Source organism: Phaethon aethereus, assembly GCF_964289735.1.
Source record: "Phaethon aethereus genome assembly, chromosome: 3".
NCBI classification, from domain to species: domain Eukaryota; kingdom Metazoa; phylum Chordata; class Aves; order Phaethontiformes; family Phaethontidae; genus Phaethon; species Phaethon aethereus.
Genome location: NC_138576.1, coordinates 39568339 through 39589188, shown reverse-complemented (window position 1 = coordinate 39589188; position 20850 = coordinate 39568339). Strand labels below are relative to the sequence as shown.

The 20850-nt window shown below is 38.8% G+C and overlaps 1 protein-coding gene across 1 annotated transcript in view; it reads left to right on the top strand.

Moving 5' to 3' along the window:
• Nucleotides 1-20322, top strand: part of UBE3D (ubiquitin protein ligase E3D) — a gene marked incomplete at both ends in the record, with an annotated part of 58543 nt that extends 38221 nt beyond the window's left edge. Inside the window, 2 exons of the mRNA XM_081998510.1 lie at nucleotides 16246-16384; nucleotides 20251-20322. Of these exons, the coding sequence (XP_081854636.1) occupies nucleotides 16246-16384; nucleotides 20251-20322 (211 nt within the window). The remainder of the gene's footprint in view (nucleotides 1-16245; nucleotides 16385-20250) is intronic.
• Between the last annotated feature and the right edge of the window lie 528 nt (nucleotides 20323-20850).

Sequence of the window (20850 nt, the reverse complement as noted above, 5' to 3'; positions counted from 1 at the left end):
GCTGCAGGTTCATGTAATTACATCTTGAAATACTGAATTTCCTTCTCTTCTGAATTCAGTACATCAGAAAAAACCCCAAAATTTTAAAGCAGCAAGCTGAGAGCTTTTTTGTGAACAGTGATTACAGCTTTTATTTGTACAGCAGGATAACTTCTCCCTTTGGATTCAGGCATAATGTTCTGGAGTGCCTGGTATTTGTGAATACTTCTATATGGAATATCAACAGCACTGTGGAAGTGATTTAATTTTACACAAAGGTTTAAAAATCAGAGGCCAGAAAACATTTTCATCTTTATATTGTTCTGAAAATCCATTTCAACTTCAGAAATGGCCTCCTGCTTGGTATAATAGGTCTTTAAAAGGGAATTAAGGTTTATGGAGCATATGCAAATCTTCATATGGCACAGCTGGTAGGAATAACTTGCATGAGAACATCCAGGGAAGTGCTTTATGCTGTGGCCAGGGAACCCAGGGCTTTAGGTACAGGGCAAGAGCAGTGCTGTGCCATCACTGATCATACAGGCCATCAGTTCATTCAACTTTGATTTCATTTGATCTTTTCCTGTTTAATATTTTCCTTTTAAGTATTTTTCTTTGCTGCTTGCCTAGTTGATTATGCTGAGGAAATAAGTGTTACTATTAGTTGTTAGTCTAGGGTCCTGGATGCATGCCTATTTCAGTACTGTTAGGGCAGGGTTTCAAAGACACCATTGCTCTGGTACTAAGTGCTGGTATTGAGGCTGCTGGTGGATCCAGCAGTGGTAATGAGGAGCAGCGGGAGGCAGGCAGTCAGAGAGGCCTGGTGGGAAGGTACTGGCATCTAATGTGAGTACAGTTCACACCATTTGCCTGGAAGTTTCAACAGGCAGCTCTGTCCTAATAAGCGATAGATCAGCCGTGAGCTCTGTGGTTATGGGCTGTATGTTCTACATAGTGCCTAATGCCATGCTCCCTTGGTTTGTGGTTAGAGCCTTTACTGGGGACTGTGGTGTGACCACTAGTAATAAGGCAAGGGGATACCACGTTGCTTTCTGGGTTTGCTGCCTGACCATGGCATAGCACCTCTCTGCTGCTCTCCCTGCACTGCCTAGATGAGGAACTTAAGTCAGATTGTCTCGCTTAAGCCAACCCTGCCTTTCAGTCACAGTCTTAGCTGAGGTTACTGTACCAACTGTTTGCCTTGCTGCTGCAGCACAGACATCTGAGCCACTTGACAGTCAGGTCCTCAGCTGCTGCAGTTTAGAGCATATGGTTGAAGGTAAATTGTTGCCAATTTTGGATTGCTTAAAGACACTGCACTGTGAACCGTGGCAGTTTAGGAAATGAGTGATGAGCTGTTCAGATGTCCAGGCAGGGTCAACAGCTGGGACCAGTATATTCATCAGCTGTCTCATCCCTGCTCATCAATCAGGTCACTGAGTACCTAAAACTGAGTGATGTGAATACCTCCCAGTGTGCTCACAGTGCACAGAACCAACAGGTCACAGCAGCTTTACAGCACTTAAGCATTGGTTCTACATGTCTTCTATTTTCAGCTGTAACTGCTATATATAAAAAAAAAAAAAATCATTACTTAATAAACCTATGCTGATTTATCATAATTGCATCTATAAATCCATTTCTAATGGCTAGATGCATGAATTTCAGCAGTCCCTTCCCTAAGGCCACATTAGTCAGCTTGAGCTCAGACTGATATGTAGACAGTATTTTTTTTTTCCCAAACTCATAAGGAAGTGTAAAAATTTTATGATGTTGCTTTAACAAGGCCCACTGGGATTTGGGATTATTTATCTAAGCCCTTATTAAAGACAAAAACTTTTCTATGTTTAGCCATGCAGAGCAAAGCTGCTTTTCAGACAGCCCAGTGCACTTTAAAAATGAAGAGAATTTGATAAACACAGAACTGAAATCATGGAGAGAAGTATGAAGGATCTTTCCTCTGTATTCCTTTACTCCAAAGCCAAAGTTATGATTAACCACTAATACAAAAAGAAAAACGGAGTGACAGCACCTCCTGAATTTTAAGGCCATTTCACTATACTAGGAACCAGCAGTGGAAAACTTCTATTGTTGTTAGAAGGAAACTACTTGCATCACTGAAGAAAAAAACAGAAGATGAAAAAAATCTGCTTCATTCCCTTGCAGGAGGATTAATTCTGTACAATTAATCTGATTTCTTAACATCATTCTTCAACACACAAATCTCTATTCTTTCTCTGTGAGGTAATTTTTAGTCATGTATACCTCTGTTGGGACCTCAGTTTAGATCCCCCTACTGCCTTTTCCTAGGAAGCTCTAGAATTAAATGGAATGTATTTCATGAGATACTTTATGTTCAACTCCCTCTTGTTTTCTTTCAGTAATTAGGAAATGAAACTGTTTCTGAGGGCTTGGAAATGAAAAATCTGATGTAAAATTAGACCATTTAATTAAATGATAAAAACTGAACCGAATATTTTTAGGAAAAATATTTTACAAGAGGCCATAGTGTGGTTAGTAGAAAGTTTTAAGTTACACACTTTCAAAGCAACAGAGTTGCTTTAGACATTTTCACTCCTTTTGTACATCTGAGCAATCTGTGTATCCAGAAACTTAAACACATTCTTTGTCTCTCTGAAGAAATTAGCTATTCCTCCTTTTGTGAGAGTTATACATTGATAAATACCTACACTATTTCACTGAGTCTTCCTTTGGGTAAATTTCTGCCATTTTCAGTGTTTGCTGTTTCTGATTAAGCTTTGCTTCTGACTTCCTTTTACCAAATCTGTAAGAGTGGTCCTCTGCCAGCACTTCAGAGTTAATATGTGGTTTCCATTCTGTAGATCATTCAGAGGCACAACTGAAGCATCAGACATAATGATGTTGCAATCTCATTAAACCGAGTTCACCGCTTCTGCAGGCATGTCCAGGTCCTATTGTATAGGTTATTCTGTCCTCAGACTTAAATTCCCACACATCACAAGAAAAATCTGTAACACTGCATATTTGCTGTAATGCCTTAAGGGTGTAAGTTACTCCAGTAAAGGTGAATTTTATGTCACCCGTGTCAGAAACCTTATTTGGAACTGTGACTGGGAAAATATACTTCCCTTTCTTTGCAAAGGTCCCCATTCATCAAGGCTTTCTGATAACTAGCTCTGAAAAGTTGTTCAATGAGGTTTCTGTGAAAGAATTTACATTCACTGGCAGTCCATACAGGGCAGTTTGCAGGTAAGTGGGCTGCACAATCCCAAAAAATCATTGACCTAAAAATGCAAGGCTGAATGTAGCTGGGGTTGTTATTACCATTTTTACAAGCAGTGACATTGAATATTGTATGAAAGGATGCAGACACATGGATGTTGTAGATTATTGATTAAGCTACAGGTCCTGACCCTTAAGCAACATGTGCATGTATTTTTACATTGTGTAGATACAACAGGAATATACAATCTCTCCCATGCCCCAGAAAATAATTAGGTTTTGTTTCATTAAGTAACGGGAACATTGTCTTGGAACATCATTGTGTTCACCTTGCTTAATGTAGAATGATTTAGTCTGGATACAAAATTCTGCTTTTTTGGATGCAGAATTGGTAAAATAATTTTCAAATCTGATGAAGCCCGAACTATTAGCTTTCATCTATCTCTTGTGGGTTTTTTTTCTGCAGTACCTGTGAGATTTGAAATTTTGTCAATAATGGGTATTGAAACTGGGCACACATGACACAGTTGCTGCTACTCCAAACTGCAGATATTTTAATCAGATTTACCGATTTGGAAATAATCTGGTAGCTTTTTTGGGCAAGTGAACTAGGTATTTTTGGACTGATTTCAGTAATGTCTCGGTGAGCAAAGGAGGACTTCAGACAGATGAAACTGGAAAACAAATCAATCGCAGTTGAAACTAGGAGCTGAAATAACTTAAAATAATTCTTGAACTTGCATTTGTGATGCTTAGAATTGTTATAAGAGGAATGGTAAGTATAGTTACTGTCTTTAAATCTTGGACATTGTATACTAGTTTCTTTTGAAATAGATATACTAGTAAAATTCCTTGCTAAGGTGGTACAGCTTGTTTCACTGCCCCTATTTTCATTATGAGAACTTATACTCCTCTTTGAAAGCTAAGTTATCTTTACTGTCTCCAGCTTTAAACTTTTCTTACGCATTTGCTCTTTGAATAATTTGCTCATTTGAGAATTGATTGGGTGAACTGAAGTGAATTAAATGCCATTTCAAACGAGGTGGGTCTTCTCTTTCTTAAGCATCTGACCCTCAACGAGTCCAGGCAGACTGTTTGTGAGCTTTTTGTAACCTTTCGTACTGAACTAGTTCAAAAATTTAACTTTTGTATTTGATCTGCCTTGACACTGTTTTGAATGATGGATTTGGGCTTTTTGTTTTCCTGTTTATCAACCTTTCACATTTTACATGGTACAAAATAATTCTCAGATACTAAACGTAGCATTTGTACATTGGGAAACTTTCTGTCGAGATAAAGGGCCCTTGTATTTGTGATAGGGTGCTTGACATTATGTGTTCTGCAATATAACATCTCACTTTGATTTTTAAATTAAGGTTACAGTTTCATGAGGAGTTGTAAAGGCACCTCAGGAGAGTAGTGCTATTGATAGCATGTGGGCATTCAAAACTTAAGTCATGCCAATATTGATAAATCTATCTTCCTCCTGAGTCTTCCTCCTATATTTTAATTAGAGGTGCCAGCTTGCAGGAGGGAAAGGAGGAAGGAAAGAATCTGTAAAATCATTCCCATATGAGAGTTTCATGGAGGTGTAGCCCAGGTGAGAGCAGAGACATTTTGTGTTTTCTTTGGGGCTTCTGCCTAGTGTCGTGATGCCTGGAGGGTGGGAAGGTAGGCTGTGTACAGGAGATGCTGGCTAGTGTGCACACAAGTAGGAGGGAGGCCCTTGGTGTTTATGGTGCATCACTTAGAGCGGGAGGGAGGGTGAATAGAGGTAACCAGCAGAGTTGTCCTTTGATAGGATTCTCTAAGTTCTTGGGGTTGGTTTATGGCAAAAATAAAATTAGGCAAATATGTTTTACTTCTCTGGGGAAATGAAGTGTGTGTGACAGTACTTTCTGTCTGCCTTGCCAGTTACCCACACCCTCTTTTTCCCACCCCTGACTTTTAAACCCATTGGACAATTTTAGAACTACACCATCTGAGTGATACTTTTCCTGCCATGTCTGTAAAATGGTTGGCTATATAGAGGAGAGCATCCTTGTTAATGTCCCTGATGAGAAAAAGCTGTAGCTTTAAAACAACAGTTAGAAGAAGAGCCTGCTGAGGAAGGCAGCCAGTCCACCAGACATCACTAGTCCCATGAGCAGGTGGAAATGCTTCCTTAAAATTACATGAATCTTTCAAGGATGAGCTATCTGAATTACTTTGCATTTACTGTAGGGTAGCCATATAGATGTCAGCAGTTGTCGTGAAGGAGCTTTTACATAGCACTTTGTTTTTCTACAACCCTATGATGCGCTTCTATCCTTCAGAAAATGAGAGTTATTGGCGGAGGCATACTCCCATTTGCCAGGGCATTTTCTACATATCTGAAGTGTTAGAAGGTTAAAAAAAAAAAAAAAGAAAAAAAAGATGTAAGCTCAGAATTTGAGTACTTGGTTGATACATGCTGGGAAGAGATGCTTTGTAGGTCAGTGATGCTGTTGCTCACATTTGATATTCCCTGTAAGTAAGATGGCACCAGTCAGGCTGTTAGCAGTAGGTCAATAGCATGCTGCTTTGTGTCCTCTGCATCCATCCCAAGCACAGTAGTCTACAGTTATTGCTGTACATTAAGGAAATTATGAGCCATCTGTTCTAATTTAGAGTAAGATGTATCCAGGAAGGAATCAAGAGGTGCTAAAGGTGAAGAAAAGTATTTTAAAGAGCAGGCAAAGCTATCCCTTGGTTCTGAGTTGCAGGTATATCCAAGAAAACCGCATCTAGAGTCACAGTAGAAGTGTTGCTAGTCTAGATGGTGATGACCATCACAGTGCCATCCTCTGGCTACAGCAATCTGTATCTTTATTGTTTTCAGCAAAATTATTTGAATTCTTTCCACCTGGAATGCAATAAGACGTTAAAAAACTGCAGCTTGAAGCCTTAACACAACCGTTAAAGTGAAGAAGCACATTCTAAAGCATTGGCCATGCAATTTTTACAAGAGTAATTTGCTTCTCCTTTTAGTGGGACCAGGTTGCTTTGCTGCTGAGAAGTCTGCAATTACATTGTACTTTGGAGCTGTGCCAGCAACTCTGCATAGCGTGGATGTTCAAGAGCAGTCGCAGCAGACTTCAGGCAATGCCCAGCAAGCTCCTGTGCTTTTCTTGGTTTTGTAGGAGAACTTCTAAATTAATGAGTCAGTTCTGCTCTTGCACCCAGCTAGGCAAAAATGATGTAGGGAATTTTAAAAAGTAGTTTTAAGAAAATACATTGTGAATCTGTTGAATTCTGTCTGCCATGTTTTCCTCCTATTATGTCTATATATGTTTGAGCATTACAAGCCTAGCAGGAGCTGTTTTCTCCTGAGTCAGAAGCTCTAAAGCAGAGCTTCATTGTAACTGATGAAAATTTGCTGCAGTTTTTTGCTTTTACAGCTTTTGCCACAAACTCTTGATCTTGCAGATGAATGAAGAAAGATTTCTCTCCCCATAGGAAGTTACTGTTATGGGTTTGCTCTGTGGATATAGCTGCTGCTGCTGTGCCTTTATGCACTGTGGTTTTGCTGGTAGGACATATCCTGGGAAGTACCTGGTAGGCTTTGGACTTTATATCCAAGGTCAAGGTCAGTTCCCACAAAATTAAAATTCCTTTTTCTCTTTTTTCTATGATCAGCCTATTTTTGCTTACCTGTGCTGAAACTAAATAAAGACAATAATGTCTTAGTTACACTCACTGACCATCTGTGCATTGAGTCCTGTCATGAATTTTAACTTTAGTACATTTGCAAATGTTTGTGGTCCCACACATCTAGGTGTCCCATTGAAACATAAATCTGTTTTAGACATTGAAACTTGATTTAGCTTTTCATACATTCATTTTAGATATTATGAATCTTCAACTTAAAGGTTACAGAATAGATGAACACCTGCTAATACTTCCCTATGATATTTAAGCTTTATTTCAGTGATTCTTGCAGCTGAAATTCTGTTTTGTCTTCTGCAGAAACTGTACAGTTGGTGCTGTTTTGCAGTGGAATCAAGTACTTTATGGGTGATAGGGCTTGCAACTTAAAATGAGTGCTTCTGCAACTGCATAGCAGCCAGCTGGAGGAGGGAAGGCAATGCAGAAAAGCAGTTGGTGAACTCCCAAAAATCTTTAGTCTGGAGAAGTTGAGCATTACTTTAAAATTACATGCTCCAAGGCAAGGTTACTCCTGGACAGGATTAAAATCTCAAAATTTATTGCCATGCAGAAAGTTGCGTTATGTCGAGATAGCTTTCTGTGCTTCAGAGGAATAAGCTACTTGTAAACAACCTTGTCTGTCTTGACACAATATACTAACATAGTAGTTTGTTTTTCTGGTTTTGCCCTTTACCACTGTACAATAAAAATAATTTAATTCTGAGGGCTATACACAGGCTTTATTTGTGCTAATAGCATTTTTTAATAACTGTACCAAAACCAATGTAGTTACATTTTAGTTAATATAGGATGCTTGAGTCTAAGAAAAATGTTGGTTGCTGTGAAACAAAAGAAAGAGAATTTGACCTGTACTTCACAGGTTGAGATAGGCAGCTTTTACTTCTCTCCCTTAAATAGTTTAAAATAATCAAAGCATGTCGAGAAGTAGTAAAATAATTTAAAAATACGTAAGTAGAATGAATGTAGTTGAGATTCATATGCAGTTGTCTAATGCAAACAAAATCGTTCAATCCATGGTCCTTTAATGTACCTTTTAGCGTGAGTTACTGAATCTGTGCTACATATTGGATGTAGAAATGAGAAAACTGCATGTGAAACATCTATTTTAAATCACAAAAGCATTCATTTGAGCAAATAGCATAATATTTCGTAAAAGGCCTTTTGAAATATTACATTGTTCTTACGTTTGATACTTCTTATGTCATCCCTTCTGAAAAATATGGCAATAGGCAGACAGTACTCTGGTGAGATTTAAATTTGAATTTTCATTATAAGCCTAAATATATTTTGTATTAAATAACTAGTCCTTTTCAAACAGTGATGCACCGAAGGTTCAAGAAGGACTTACATTTTGTAGGATAAGGTATTTTAAACCTGCTGAATTGTTTTTGTAGGGGATTTCTAGGTAACTTTTTTTTTACTAGACTCCAGAAGTGCGTAGTTTTTCCATTCAAAATATGCATTACACAGAAAAAAATGCAGAAAACTGTTAGTAATGGTCATGTGTTTGTGTATACAACTATTATATATTTATAATAATTTATAGAAATATAATAAAGTGATTAATTTGTATATAATCAATATATAATTATATATACTATGTTAAAGTACATGTACTATATGCTATATATAATGACGTTACTTTATTATAAGGATTATATATCAGTAACTTTCTGGTAAGAAATACAGGAGAGAGTATTTAAGACTACTTGAAAGTATTGAAGTTCAGTTAAATAAACCTTCTTCCTGTCTCTATAGTAATGCACTGAAAAAAAATAAGGTTTAAAACTCAGATATGGAGCTTCTATTGTTGGCCACTGTAGTCCATTGCGATAAATCTAAAAAATTTAGGACCCACCTCCTTATGTGGGTCCCTGGATTACTGCTCTGTCTTCTTACTTCCCTTGATACGTTCCTCTTCTCTTGCTTATTTCCTTGCAAGGACACTAGTGGGTTAAATTTCTGTTCTTCCCTTTGTTGTCTCTTGTGATTTAGTACCTGTTGGTTTGGGATACCGTGTGGCTAGTAAAGCCATGGAAGATTTTCTCAAAACCCACACTTGACACTCCCAGCTATTGAGGATGAATAATGAACAGTGTTAGAACAAGACTGCAGATGTTTGGTTTAGGAGGGAAGCAGTGATTCTGTAAAGAAAGTTTTTTCTTCCAAAGTAATTTGCTTTAGGCTGTGGAAGCACTGCACTTCTTAGTGTTCTGTATTATTTAAATTTTGGCAAGAATTTAGTAGCTAATGAGCATGCATTGATTTTCATGTCATTTTTAGATCACTGCAAGGATAATTAAAAGTATAAATAACTTAGCCTCCTGGTATATTAAGTATATAGACACATCATCAACCATAATTTAGAATTGTTTCTAGATTAAATCATTTTTACAGATAGTTGTTTAATTTAGCAGATTTGTCCTTTGGTTCAGTAAAGTCATCTGTCATTTATATCAGAGCTGTACCTTGTGGAAAGGGCAGCTTTAACAACACTCAGTGAACTCTGAGACTCAGAGCTGAGCTGCTGTCAGCTTTTATATTGGATTCTTCAGCACGGCCTTGAATCAGCAAAACACTGACGCCGGAGCTAACATAGTAATATTCTTCAAGGGTTTCACAGCATTTGTAGCCCTAAATGCAAGTGCATTTACCTAGATGATAACTAATCAAGTCAAGTTAACCCAGTGCCTTGGTATCAACACTGAGTGCTCTGAGTAAGAGCTTTTTCATTTTTCAGTTTTGGTCTCTGTAGACTACCCAAGGTTAATGTATTTGTAGAACTAGCCTGGTAAATCATGGGGATGCTCTGGAAAGGAAGAAAAGGGCTTACCTGTTCCTTTTCAAAAGCAGACTTCTTTTGTCTGTTGCTGAGGCAGTTGCATTTTGAAGTGAATCTCATGCACGATGGAGGGCGATTGCTACTGATAAATGGCCTTGGCACTGATGGAAGAGGCTTCCTTTGAAAGAAATGCAAGCTAGTGAGAAGTCTGGGCCAGTTTTTCAAAATCTTGTGAGAATCCTTAGAATTTTTCCCTCGTTTTGAAATACAGGTTTCTCTTGCTTCACTGACGTGTTGTGAATATTGTGTTTTTCGTGAAGACTTAGGACATTATGGGTGGGTTCCACGACCTGATGGATGTCTGTGTTTGTTTGCTAGTACTTATATCAAGGAATTATGAAATAAATTTATTTAATGATTTTGTTGTCTTAAACCTTGCTTTTAAGGACACAATTTTCAAATGTTACTCTGACTTATGTGGGCATTTTAGCAATTCATTGGGATCAACTTCATAATGAGCAGTAGAGAAATACCATTCTCTGATGCACGGTGAATCAAATGTGCTTATTTGAAAACACTGTGATCAATTACTTCTGCTGTCTTCTCTTGAGTCTCATCTGAGTAGTTGTTTTCAAGGTTTGGTCATCTCTGCTTTCAGAATTAATTGGTTGAATTTCAGATAGCATCTGCAGATTATTTTTTTTTAAAGAAATTCAAATTTCTCTGGATTTCCCATTATTATCAGCTAAAGAGCTTTGAAAATACCACTTCATTTTTTAAAACAGCTTTCACATATTACTATAGGAATTTTACTTTCCTAGCTGTATTTCTTTGACTGGTTATGGGAACATGACAGTCATATCATGCTCTAAATTTCTCCTTCAAACAACTTGTTCCTTAGAGAAAGCATTGAAAAGGACAAGGGGGAAGATAGTCTCAGCCTTTCATCTTTATTTCTTACTTGATTTGAATGCTCCATTCTGACAGTTTAGCAAGTAGCACATAGTTATTTTATATTGGCATCTAGCAGAGTAGGCAAGTATCTTCCCCTTGAGTAGATTTTACTTTGTTCGCTTTCTGTACTACTTTACTTCAGTTGTGAAATGTATGCCAGAAATATATTAAACAGTTTGATTAACATTCATCATATGTGGTTCTGTCTTTCCCAAAAATAAAATTATATAAACGTTTTAATTATATCTTTTAATCTTATGTCTGTTTATTGTGTTTTCATGGATGAGACTAATGTATTATCTTGTAAGTGGAACAGAAGGGGTGAGTTTGAGGTGTCACTTTAATCTGCACCAGCTGTATCTCAAGTTTGGTTAACACTGGGAAGAGCTTGGACTCTTGCTTTTACTGAGGATCAGTTCCATTATCACCAACCCTTCTTCATGCCCCAAAACTTAAGAGGTCTTCTTTTCCACTTGTCTTGAACCCACTTAAGTAAAAGCACCGAGTCTCTCAATTTGTCTCACTCATTAGGGAGTATGGTAGGCTATGAAGAACATGTTTACTTTGCTCATAGTAGTTGGTTTTGCTAGATAGAAATGTCATATTATTGAGTTTATGCTAATATTATCCCAGGTAAACATCACTTGATTATCCAGTATATATGTTGCGGAGCTCCACCTGCAGCTTTTCTCTGTGGAGTAACTAATGGGGATTTCTCCTCACTACTCAGACACTGATTTTCAAGGAAACATGAAACTTTCCCAAACCTAATATATTTGAGATCTTTCTTAAGAAAAATTCAGCTGAAATAGGTTAAGCGGTTTAAAAGTTCTGGGGAAGGGGAGGAATAAAGAAAAAAGGGATAAAATGGGAAGGATGCAGTGACAGAAAGAATGCTTAAAATGATTTGGGTTTTCCTGTTGGTGAGATCACTGGCAGTCAAAACTGGATGAGTATGATTTACAGAGGTGGATTTAATGTCCTGTGAAAAAATACACTCTGACCTGTCCTTTTCTTAGCTCACAGCATGCTCCTAGTTTGGACCCTTTTACTGAGTATGTTTTACTACATCTTATTGTTTGAAAGCCTGGCTTCTAAAGCTGACTCACATCTCCCTCAAACACTGTCAAGGTCAATATGTAGTGGTGAGATTTTACCTGTTACAAAGTCAGTCTGAAAGAGATGCAATCTTGTGCCTTGCGATGACTTGGCTGGAAAGCTGCCCAGCAGAAAAGGACCTGGGGATGCTGGTTGACAGCCAGCTGAACATGAGCCAGCAGTGTGCCCAGGTGGCTAAGGCGGCCAACAGTGTCCTGGCCTGTATCAGAAAGTGTGGCCAACAGGAGTAGGGAAGTGATTGTGCCCCTGTACTCGGCACTGGTGAGGCCGCACCTCGAATACTGTGTTCAGTTTTGGGCCCCTCACTACAAGAAGGATGTTGAGGTACTTGAGCGTGTCCAGAGAAGGGCAACGAAGTCTTATGGGGAGCGGCTGAGGGAACTGGGGTTTTTCAGTCTGGAGAAGAGGAGGCTGAGGGGAGACCTTATCGTTCTCTACAACTACCTGAAAGGTGGTTGTGGTGAGGTGGGTGTTGGTCTCTTCTCCCAACTAACTAGCAATAGTGAGAGGAAATGGTCTCAAGTTGTTCCAGGGGAAGTTTAGATTGGATATTAGGAAGTATTTCTTTACTGAGAGAGTGGTCAAGCATTGGAACAGGCTGCCCAGGGAGGTGGTGGAGTCACCATCACTGGAAGTGTTCAAAAAACATGTAGATGTGGCACTTTGGGACATGGTTTAGTGGGCATGGTGGTGTTGCATTGATGGTTGGACTTGATGATCTTAAAGGTCTTTTCCAACCTTAATGATTCTGTGATTCTGTGACTTAGGGAATCTGTATAGAATTTATGAATTGTATTTGATACTGAGGGTCAAAATTTTTTTTTGTCAGACTGGGAAGTCCAGAATCTCAAGGCTTCTTTGCAATGTAGAAAAGTTGAATGTTTGCAGAAGGAAGAACATAAAATAACATCATTTCTCTTGTTAACCTCACGTTCCTCTGGCTAATCTCTTTAACCTCCCCCTTATTCCTTTCAGACCGCATAGCAAGCTGTGCTGTGCTGTTTGTGAATTATGATGGCTCTTGCCTTTACTCACAAAAGGAGCAGGCTTGGGCCATCCTACTGTTTCAATGGAAGCTTAGAAGCAAGAATTCATTGCTGAGTAAAGGTATTAAGGAGCAGGGGAAGAGAACGCATGCATGCCAAGTCCTGTCTACATCCAAAGTTACCATGCACACATCTGAGCCCTACTGGTTTCTTTCCTGTTTTCCTCAGCCCTCCCAAAAACTCCGTCTGACAATTTTCCCTGCCTTAATGTCAAATTGAATTACTCTTTTTTTTTAAGATCAGGAGAGCAAAACACAGTTTTGTTTACATGACTGAGGAACTCTCAACCAGCTCAGACTGTTGGCATTTGGGATTGGTCTGGGAGGAAGCACTGAGCTGATGGGCTAAGTTGCCCTCTGTGGGTGCTTACTCTCCTGAGGAGCACTATCAGCCTATCTGCCTCTTTCAGTAAACACGAAGCAGAAAGTCTCCTCTCCTGTACTGGAAGTGAGAGAACTCTTCTCATACAGAAAGGTTCCGTGAAACTAAGATGAAAAAACAGGGTTTTTTTGTGTTTTGTTTTGCCTTTGTTTTAAGCTTAGGTGTTTTTCTCCCTTCTCTGCAATATTATGGAAAAATACTGCGCAGAGTGATAGGGGTAAAGAAGAGCAGAGAGACATGATCTAATAAAGCAGTGACTTCCCACAACCACTTCTGTTAAATGCTGCGAAAGGACAAGTTGTAAAGACCGATTCCTAACATGACTGTTCCTGGAGCAGTAAGTGCTAGGACATACATGGTTTGTTTGTAATAAGGGAATACACTGTAATAGTTTCAGGAAATACTATTAACTGAGCCATTAACAAACAAGATTTGCAATGTAATTAGGCTAGATGTCTTTATGCAAACAGTCTTTCCCCCAAATAAACCAACAGCCACACAAGAAAAAAAAGTCCTAGTGCAGTGTCAGGGCTGTAAGAGTTGGATTGTAAGGTGGTAAGGCAGCTCCAAAAAATCTTCAAAGACAGAACACAAGAACAGACTTCAGGGTACTGAAGTAAGTTGTGATATTTTGAGTATTGCTGAGAGTTCTGAGCAACTTCTTTGCAAAGAGGGTCTTGATCTGTGGAAGCACCTCCCCAAGACCCAGAACCTTGGCATATCACCTCCAGTCTCCAAATTCTGTAGCTGTGCTTGAAGGTGCTTGCACAGTGCTTTGTTTAGACTTGCTGATTTATTAAAAATTGAAAGCCCCAGTTTTGCCAGCTTCACCTATATTTGCCTGTATCACCAGACAAGATTGTAAAAAACGTAGAACAAAGACCTAGTAAGGAACATATAAAGGTAAGTTTCTAATTATGTGTGGAAATGAAGTTACCAAATGATAACGAAATATAAAACTCAATTCTGGATTACAGTTAACAAGACTCCTTGGTTACTGGCTTCTCAGTGCTGATCATGTAGAACTAGGTGTTCCTCCTGGAGCATTTACAGAATCTCTGGACCAGTCAGGGCTGCCTCTCCTGGGCTTGGCCACTTGCATAGTCTTTTAAAAGAATACTGCTTCTTTTCAATATAGACCAAGTATTTTGGGGCTTAACTGGAGGCTTGACCTTTCAATAGTGAGACTACTCCAAAGTGTCTTCTAAACTGCTCACCTTCCTGTCCTAGTAGACAGGGTTTTTTGTGGTAGCTTTAAATAGCTTTTCCAGATCCATCTGGCTCAGTATAAGTGTCCAGTGACATACTTCGTATTATGAAGTCTGTTAATGTGTGGCAGGTTTTGGCCTCTGTCCTTTGGTATGGTCTCAGCCACATGTAGAGACCGTAAGTGATGCGCTGCCATTAGGAGTGCCAGAGGGTGCCTAGCTCAGACTGCCTTCCTCCTTATCCTTACCATGTACAGTTTAGACCTCCTTATGTCAAAGTGACTCACTCACTTTGGTGAGGGTTGAGAAAAGACATGGTACATTTGGTAACTTAGAAGTGATATAATTGTCTTTTATTGTGGATTTTTTTTTATTTGAAAGCGTGAGAGAAAACACTCATTTTTTAGGGAGATGTAAGCCCCTTGAACCTTATGTGCATTATGGGTCTCACTTCTGTGTATTAAAGCAGAAGTGGATTCTTACATACCCATAGATAAATGAGGAATGAGGAAAAAATATAAAGATTAGGAAAGAAAAAAAAGGACAGTTAAAATTCAAGAGACCAGTTTTAGACAAATAGAAGTAAGAAAGTGAAAATACACCCACTCTTTGAAGAAAGATGTGTAAATTGTGCTGAGTAGAACATCTTCTGTAAGAGCTAAGAAGATGCTAGGAAGACTTAATAATGGAAGCATATGGACAAAAAGTGTATATGCAAGCCTATATCTAAGAAGCAGGACTTGACAGAATCGGTGGGTTTGGGAGACTTGTGATAATGAGAACCATCCAGCAGGACACAGATATTGTGAAGAGAGTATTTGCTCAGTTTTCACCATGCTGAATCTTGGGGTGATGCCTACTCTTTTAGGTCCTTAAAAAAATGCAGCTATTTCTAGGTAGGACATTAAAACAAGCTGATATGTTCCTGAGCAGCTGTTCAGTTAGAGTAACAGATTTCCAGAAGAGCTGGAGGAATTTGAAAGTGAAAGCTTATGCTAAAATTATTTATTGAAATCATGAAGTCTTAGACATGGAAAGGTAGCAAGCATCATCTTCGAAAGTGATGCGCTCAGATCTGCTGAGAATAATTGGCATCCATCTTACTCTGGAGTATCTGATATAGTATCAGATAAAATTATTAAACTAACTGGATGACTGATCAGTTTGACAGTTTGTGCATTAAGGAAGAAGCAAGCCCGAACAATAGGAAGTGGAACGTTCTTTTGTTTTGAGCTAATCTTTTTGAACTCATCTTGTTCTTCAGTATGTGGTAGCGGGATGGTTTACAGAAATGTGCTTTCAGAATGTTGTTTTTATGACTAGCTCTAGAAATCTTAATTCTTTTAATACATTTAAAGCAGAAAGCTGTATAACATGAACTGGGATTGAGTTTTTGCTTGGTATAGACTGTTAGTAAGGTTCCAGTGAGAGCATCATAAACATCAATTTTGGAAATCACCCTTGACCTCCTGTCTTTTCAGAAGTGAAAGGACATTTTTCGTTCCAGAAACAAAATAAAAAGTGGAGGCATTATATTCTATGTAGAATACTATATATGTGAAAACACTGTATGATGGGAAATTGCCAGTGGCAGATGAAATTTGGTTCAGAAATATTAAAACTTTGAATTAGAAACATGAGTGGATTGCTCTAATGTATGCTAGATTTTCTGTTCACATTATGTATCTTTTTATAAGACTGGTGGTGTGGATAAGGTACTTTAAATGCACCTTGTATTCCTGGTAAAACACACTTATCTGTGACTTTTACAGGGAAAATGTGAAGAGAATCTTTTATCACAATACTATGACACAGTCTAATATTTGAAACTGGGGTTTTAGATATAAGAGAATGAAAAAGTTGTTGTCTTTTTTTAACTTTATAGCCTTGCTGATGCGTGGGAAAATGATATTGGAGTTCATCATTTAAAGTTTCCATCAGAAACATGTTTGGAATTACTGCTGATACTGGGTTTGAGTACCACCTCTCTGCCACCTTCACTTCGGTGCATGAATTCTTTTCAGGTAAGGAACAGCTGCTATTTCAGTATAAAGGTGTTGCTTCTAGGAAAAAGAGAAATCCCTGGAGCCCATAAACCCTTTCAGAGTAGAGGTTTATCTTCTGTAGTTGTATGACTCTCCACATAGCAATGGAGAACTTCTTATAGTGCTCAGTTTCTTTCAGTTGTATTAAATGTAGACCAAGGCAGGAAATGTCACTGGATTTCACTGTTTAAATTAAATTAAATGTTTAAAGAAATTTCATCAGACTTAGGCTGGAGTAGCTAGAATTGTTATATAAACTCTTATTGGCTTCAAAAAACAAAAAATCCTCACATAAAAATAAGGATTTCCAGTGGTGAAAACCTGAAAAATTAGGAGCGAAGCGTTCACAGTTTTGTCCACTGTTGTTCTGTATGTTCCTGCTGAAGTTCTCAGCAGTCATAGAAATTCTCCAAAGAAAACATTGTTGCAGGCATGTTAAATTGTGATTTGTATTTATCATGTGTCTGAAGATGTAAGATTTTTACAACTGAAATGCACGGACAACTCAATTCATGATGATACGACATATCAAGTCAACCTTTTTATGATGCTTCTGTTTTCCCTTGTAGTTACATAGTCCATTAGTTGTGCATTGATGCAAGTCTAAAGTAACCAGCTGTTGAGCAGTAAGCATACCTGAATCTGTGTTTGTTTGGACAGCTGTAGAAGAATCACCATCTTAGTGGGACTGAGTGTCCTAACCAGTTTATAGCATGAAATCCGGTAGCTTCTATTTGTCTATACTTCCAGTTTGTAGTTAAGGCACATTTAATTAGTGTCCCTGAGTTATGTTCACTGAAAACTAATCTTACTGTAGAATTTTGGAGCCAGAAAGAACATGGTCATAAACCAAAATCAAGTAATTGATTTTAATAGAGTTACACTGATGTACCTCTGCTGAAAACATGTCTAGATGTTAGGAAATAAGCATGCACCTGCATGGTCTGCTCCCTTTGCATCTTGTGAGCTTCGAAACAGGGGATCTGTGTACGATGAACTCTTGGGTACGGCAGCAGCCATCGATCATTTCAATAGGACATTTTAATACCCAAGGTTATAGTTATTGGATTGTACATTCGAAGGCCATAAAATTGAAAAATCTCCTGGATGCCAGCAGAGTGAGATCTCAAAAATTGCAAGTTTCAAGGATTGGCCAGTATTAGTTATCCATGCAGTTGAATAGTCCATGTTTCCTATTAAGAAGTGAATGTTTTGGTTGTTTAATCCAGGAGGATGTATTCCTTGTCCATTACATTGCCAGTAATCTGTGGTAAAGTCTTCTCTGCTTTACCCATGATAGGTTAAACGGGAGTCTCTTCTTGTATGGTGAGACTGTATGTTCTGTCTTGTTTCTGTGCATCCTTAGTCCCAGGTTGTGCATTTAGGATTTCCTTTGATTTGTATATCTGTGTAGAGACAGGAGGTGATAAATGACTGTCAATTGGTGCAGATATGAATTGGTAAACTCAGGAAGGATTTTTACCATGGAATACACAAACCACCAGACGTTTCTTTTTCCGTGTCAGACTCTGCATGATTGTGCTTGATTGCTCCTGGGTCATTTTAGCTTCGTGAGGCTGTCTCTGGCATGAACTGTCACCCCAGAGGCCCGCCATGCACGGCCTGGAAGCAAGTCGGTGTAGGGTTATGTCAGCCATGGGGCGGGAAGGCCCCATGCATCCCCTGGAGACCTTCTGATCATGGCCTTTCAAACTCAAATTTTGGTGGAACTGCTGAAAGCAAACCTTGAAGTGCTTTGCTGAAGTACTGTGGGGGACGGTGTCTTCCAGCACTGGCCTGCACAGATCTTAGTTTGCCCGCCTGTGTAAGCAGTGTGACAATGTCCAGTCTTGGTTGTGAACATGATTTCAGGCTGAAGATACTGTATTTTGAGCTGATTCCCAATGTCTGTGCTTTCATAGCAACACAAAAGGCAAAAATTCATAGTTTTTGAAAAGCCCAAGTTCTGAAACCCGCTCTGCTAAGATAATGTTATATTTTGCCAAGTGGGAGGAAAGGAAAATGGCTGTTTTGATAAACTTCTGGCTCCAACTTTCACCCTACTTGCCAGACAGTCACTATCACCAAGCGTTTGTCCTGGAGGGCAAACTCTGTCCAGGAAAATACTGTTTTAGTTATTTTTATCCTTGCAAACCTTGTTTGGATCTCAGTTTGTGAATCCACGAAGCGGAAACAAAATTTGCCAGAGCTTTCCACTGATGCTGTACAATGGGCTGTCAGCCTTATCGGGTTTTATTCTGGCTTGCTTCTTTGTGCTCATGTTCACTTTCTTTACAGCAAATATTAGAATTGCATGTCCTAGTTTTTGGTCATTTTTCTTGGAAAAAGTTGGCAAGATCTGTGGAGAGCTTAAATAATGATATTAAATTGTGCTGTTGCCTGAGCATAAGATCCCTCTGCATCCAAAATAGTGAAGATTGTGAGTCAAACAGGGAGTAACAGAAGGACATTAATTGAAAACTGATATTTCATGTGTCTTAATGGAATAATGGCAAAATGACAAAAATTAGTTTTGTTTTATTTTGTGGTAGATCTAGACCTGGCAGTGACTACCCCAAAATAATTTTAATTCTATACTACAATAATCCTTGTATTTGAACTGAAAACAGACAGAGAGTTTCCTGTTATCCACATGTAGCAGTCTTGTTTAACAGGCGGCCAGGCTCTCGCATCTGAACGCTGGCATCTGAATGCTGGGGGAGTCAGAAGGGAAATGACCACAGAAAGTGACGGAGTTTCCTCCTTTCGTAAGTCTTCCCAACTGCTGGACACGTGATGTAGAGCTAAATGGACCATTAGTTTTCACTGGCATTTTTCTTTATGTTTTGATACAGTATTTGAAAATGCATCTAACAGGCAGCTGGATATGTAGTGGTCTAAAAGTTACAGTTTAACTCTTGATGGCAGGCTAGCTTTAAAAAATCCAACTGTTTTAAATTAGGTAGCCAAAAATTATCTCACCCACACCCCTGTGTTGTTTGAGACTGTATTTACCCTCTCTTCCTATTATATTACAATATTGCAGTGTTGACAAGCCAAAATTTTAGTTGGTATACATATGCATTGGATGATGTTTAGGTTGTAAAAAGCACATGAAGGAAACGTGCCTAGCTGCTCATCATGTCTCTAATAAACTCTGTTCTGCTTTGTGCTCTAGAAGTGCTCTTTGGGACTAGCTTAGCAGGCTCCCTATCTGCGCTGAGACATAAATTACATTTTATTTTCCAGTGGTGTGCTACTGCTTAGTAACATAATATTTGAAATCACTTTTCAATTCCGTTTTGACCCTGTGAAGATCTTTCAGTGTGATTTATGTCGCTGAAGGAGCCTGGAAGAGAGGAGCAACAGCAGACTATGTTACGTAGCTCTCTGATGAGTTTAAGGTGCTGACTGCAGCCAGCTTTTAAGCCTCCCAGGCTGTTGATCCTACGTACTAGATTGTCTTTGGCTCATCTCTCATTTTACCTGTGCAGTTACATTGATGTTGTTCTGGTGGACTGTAGGGAGTTAAATCTTGGGAAGCTTGAGCCTGGAAACTCTGAGGGACCAAAATGGATAGACTAATTCTTGCTAGTTGACAGCTGCCCCTGTGTTTACTGGAGAACATGGATTTGCAGCCCTGATTTGCACTTTTCCAGGCTTGTAATCCCTCACCCATACTAAGGATGTCTCAGGTCAAGGGAATAGGATTGACTGAGGCACTTGATACTTATCCTGGAGCAGTGCAGAAAGCAGTAAGAAAGGAGAGAGGAGTTCACTACTAGAAAAAGATTAAAATATTTTTGAGCTTTCTTTTGCTCTGAGCATTGTCGTTCTCTCTTCAGGTCCGTTACCCTGTACAGAAAGCTGTGTTACCTTATTACGCCCTTGATCTATGTGGCTCTCCGCCCATCTGAGCTGTCAGCCCTTTGCTTTAGGAACAGTTGGGCTTGACTTTGTGTATTATTCTTAATACTTGCAAGCACATGTAGCTAGCACCCACTTGAGTTATCATGTACTTTATCACTGCACTGTTCAACTGCTACTCCTCAGCACAGTCTGGGAGGATGTGTTGTTACTTTAGAGCCTACAACACAAAACAGTTAACACGGGGAGATGCTTTAAAGTGACAAGTAATCTCTGTTGTGTTTTGCTAACCTTATCTCATCTTTCTCTGAATTCAAGCACAGTGAACAGAAAATGTCCTGGATATTGAATTCTTATGATGATATATGGGACTATTCAGCACATTCTCTCTCACTGCTGTTATTGTGGGAAACCAGGCGTTTTACTTCCCATATCAAGGCACTACTCGTAAGGCCACAGATTGTAACAAGAGTTCTCAGAGCTAAATAGATCACAGTTTTATTTTTACTGTTACAGTGGCATGAAATTGAAAGAAGATTGTGATTAAGAACTACTGAGCAGTTTCAAAATTTCATTTG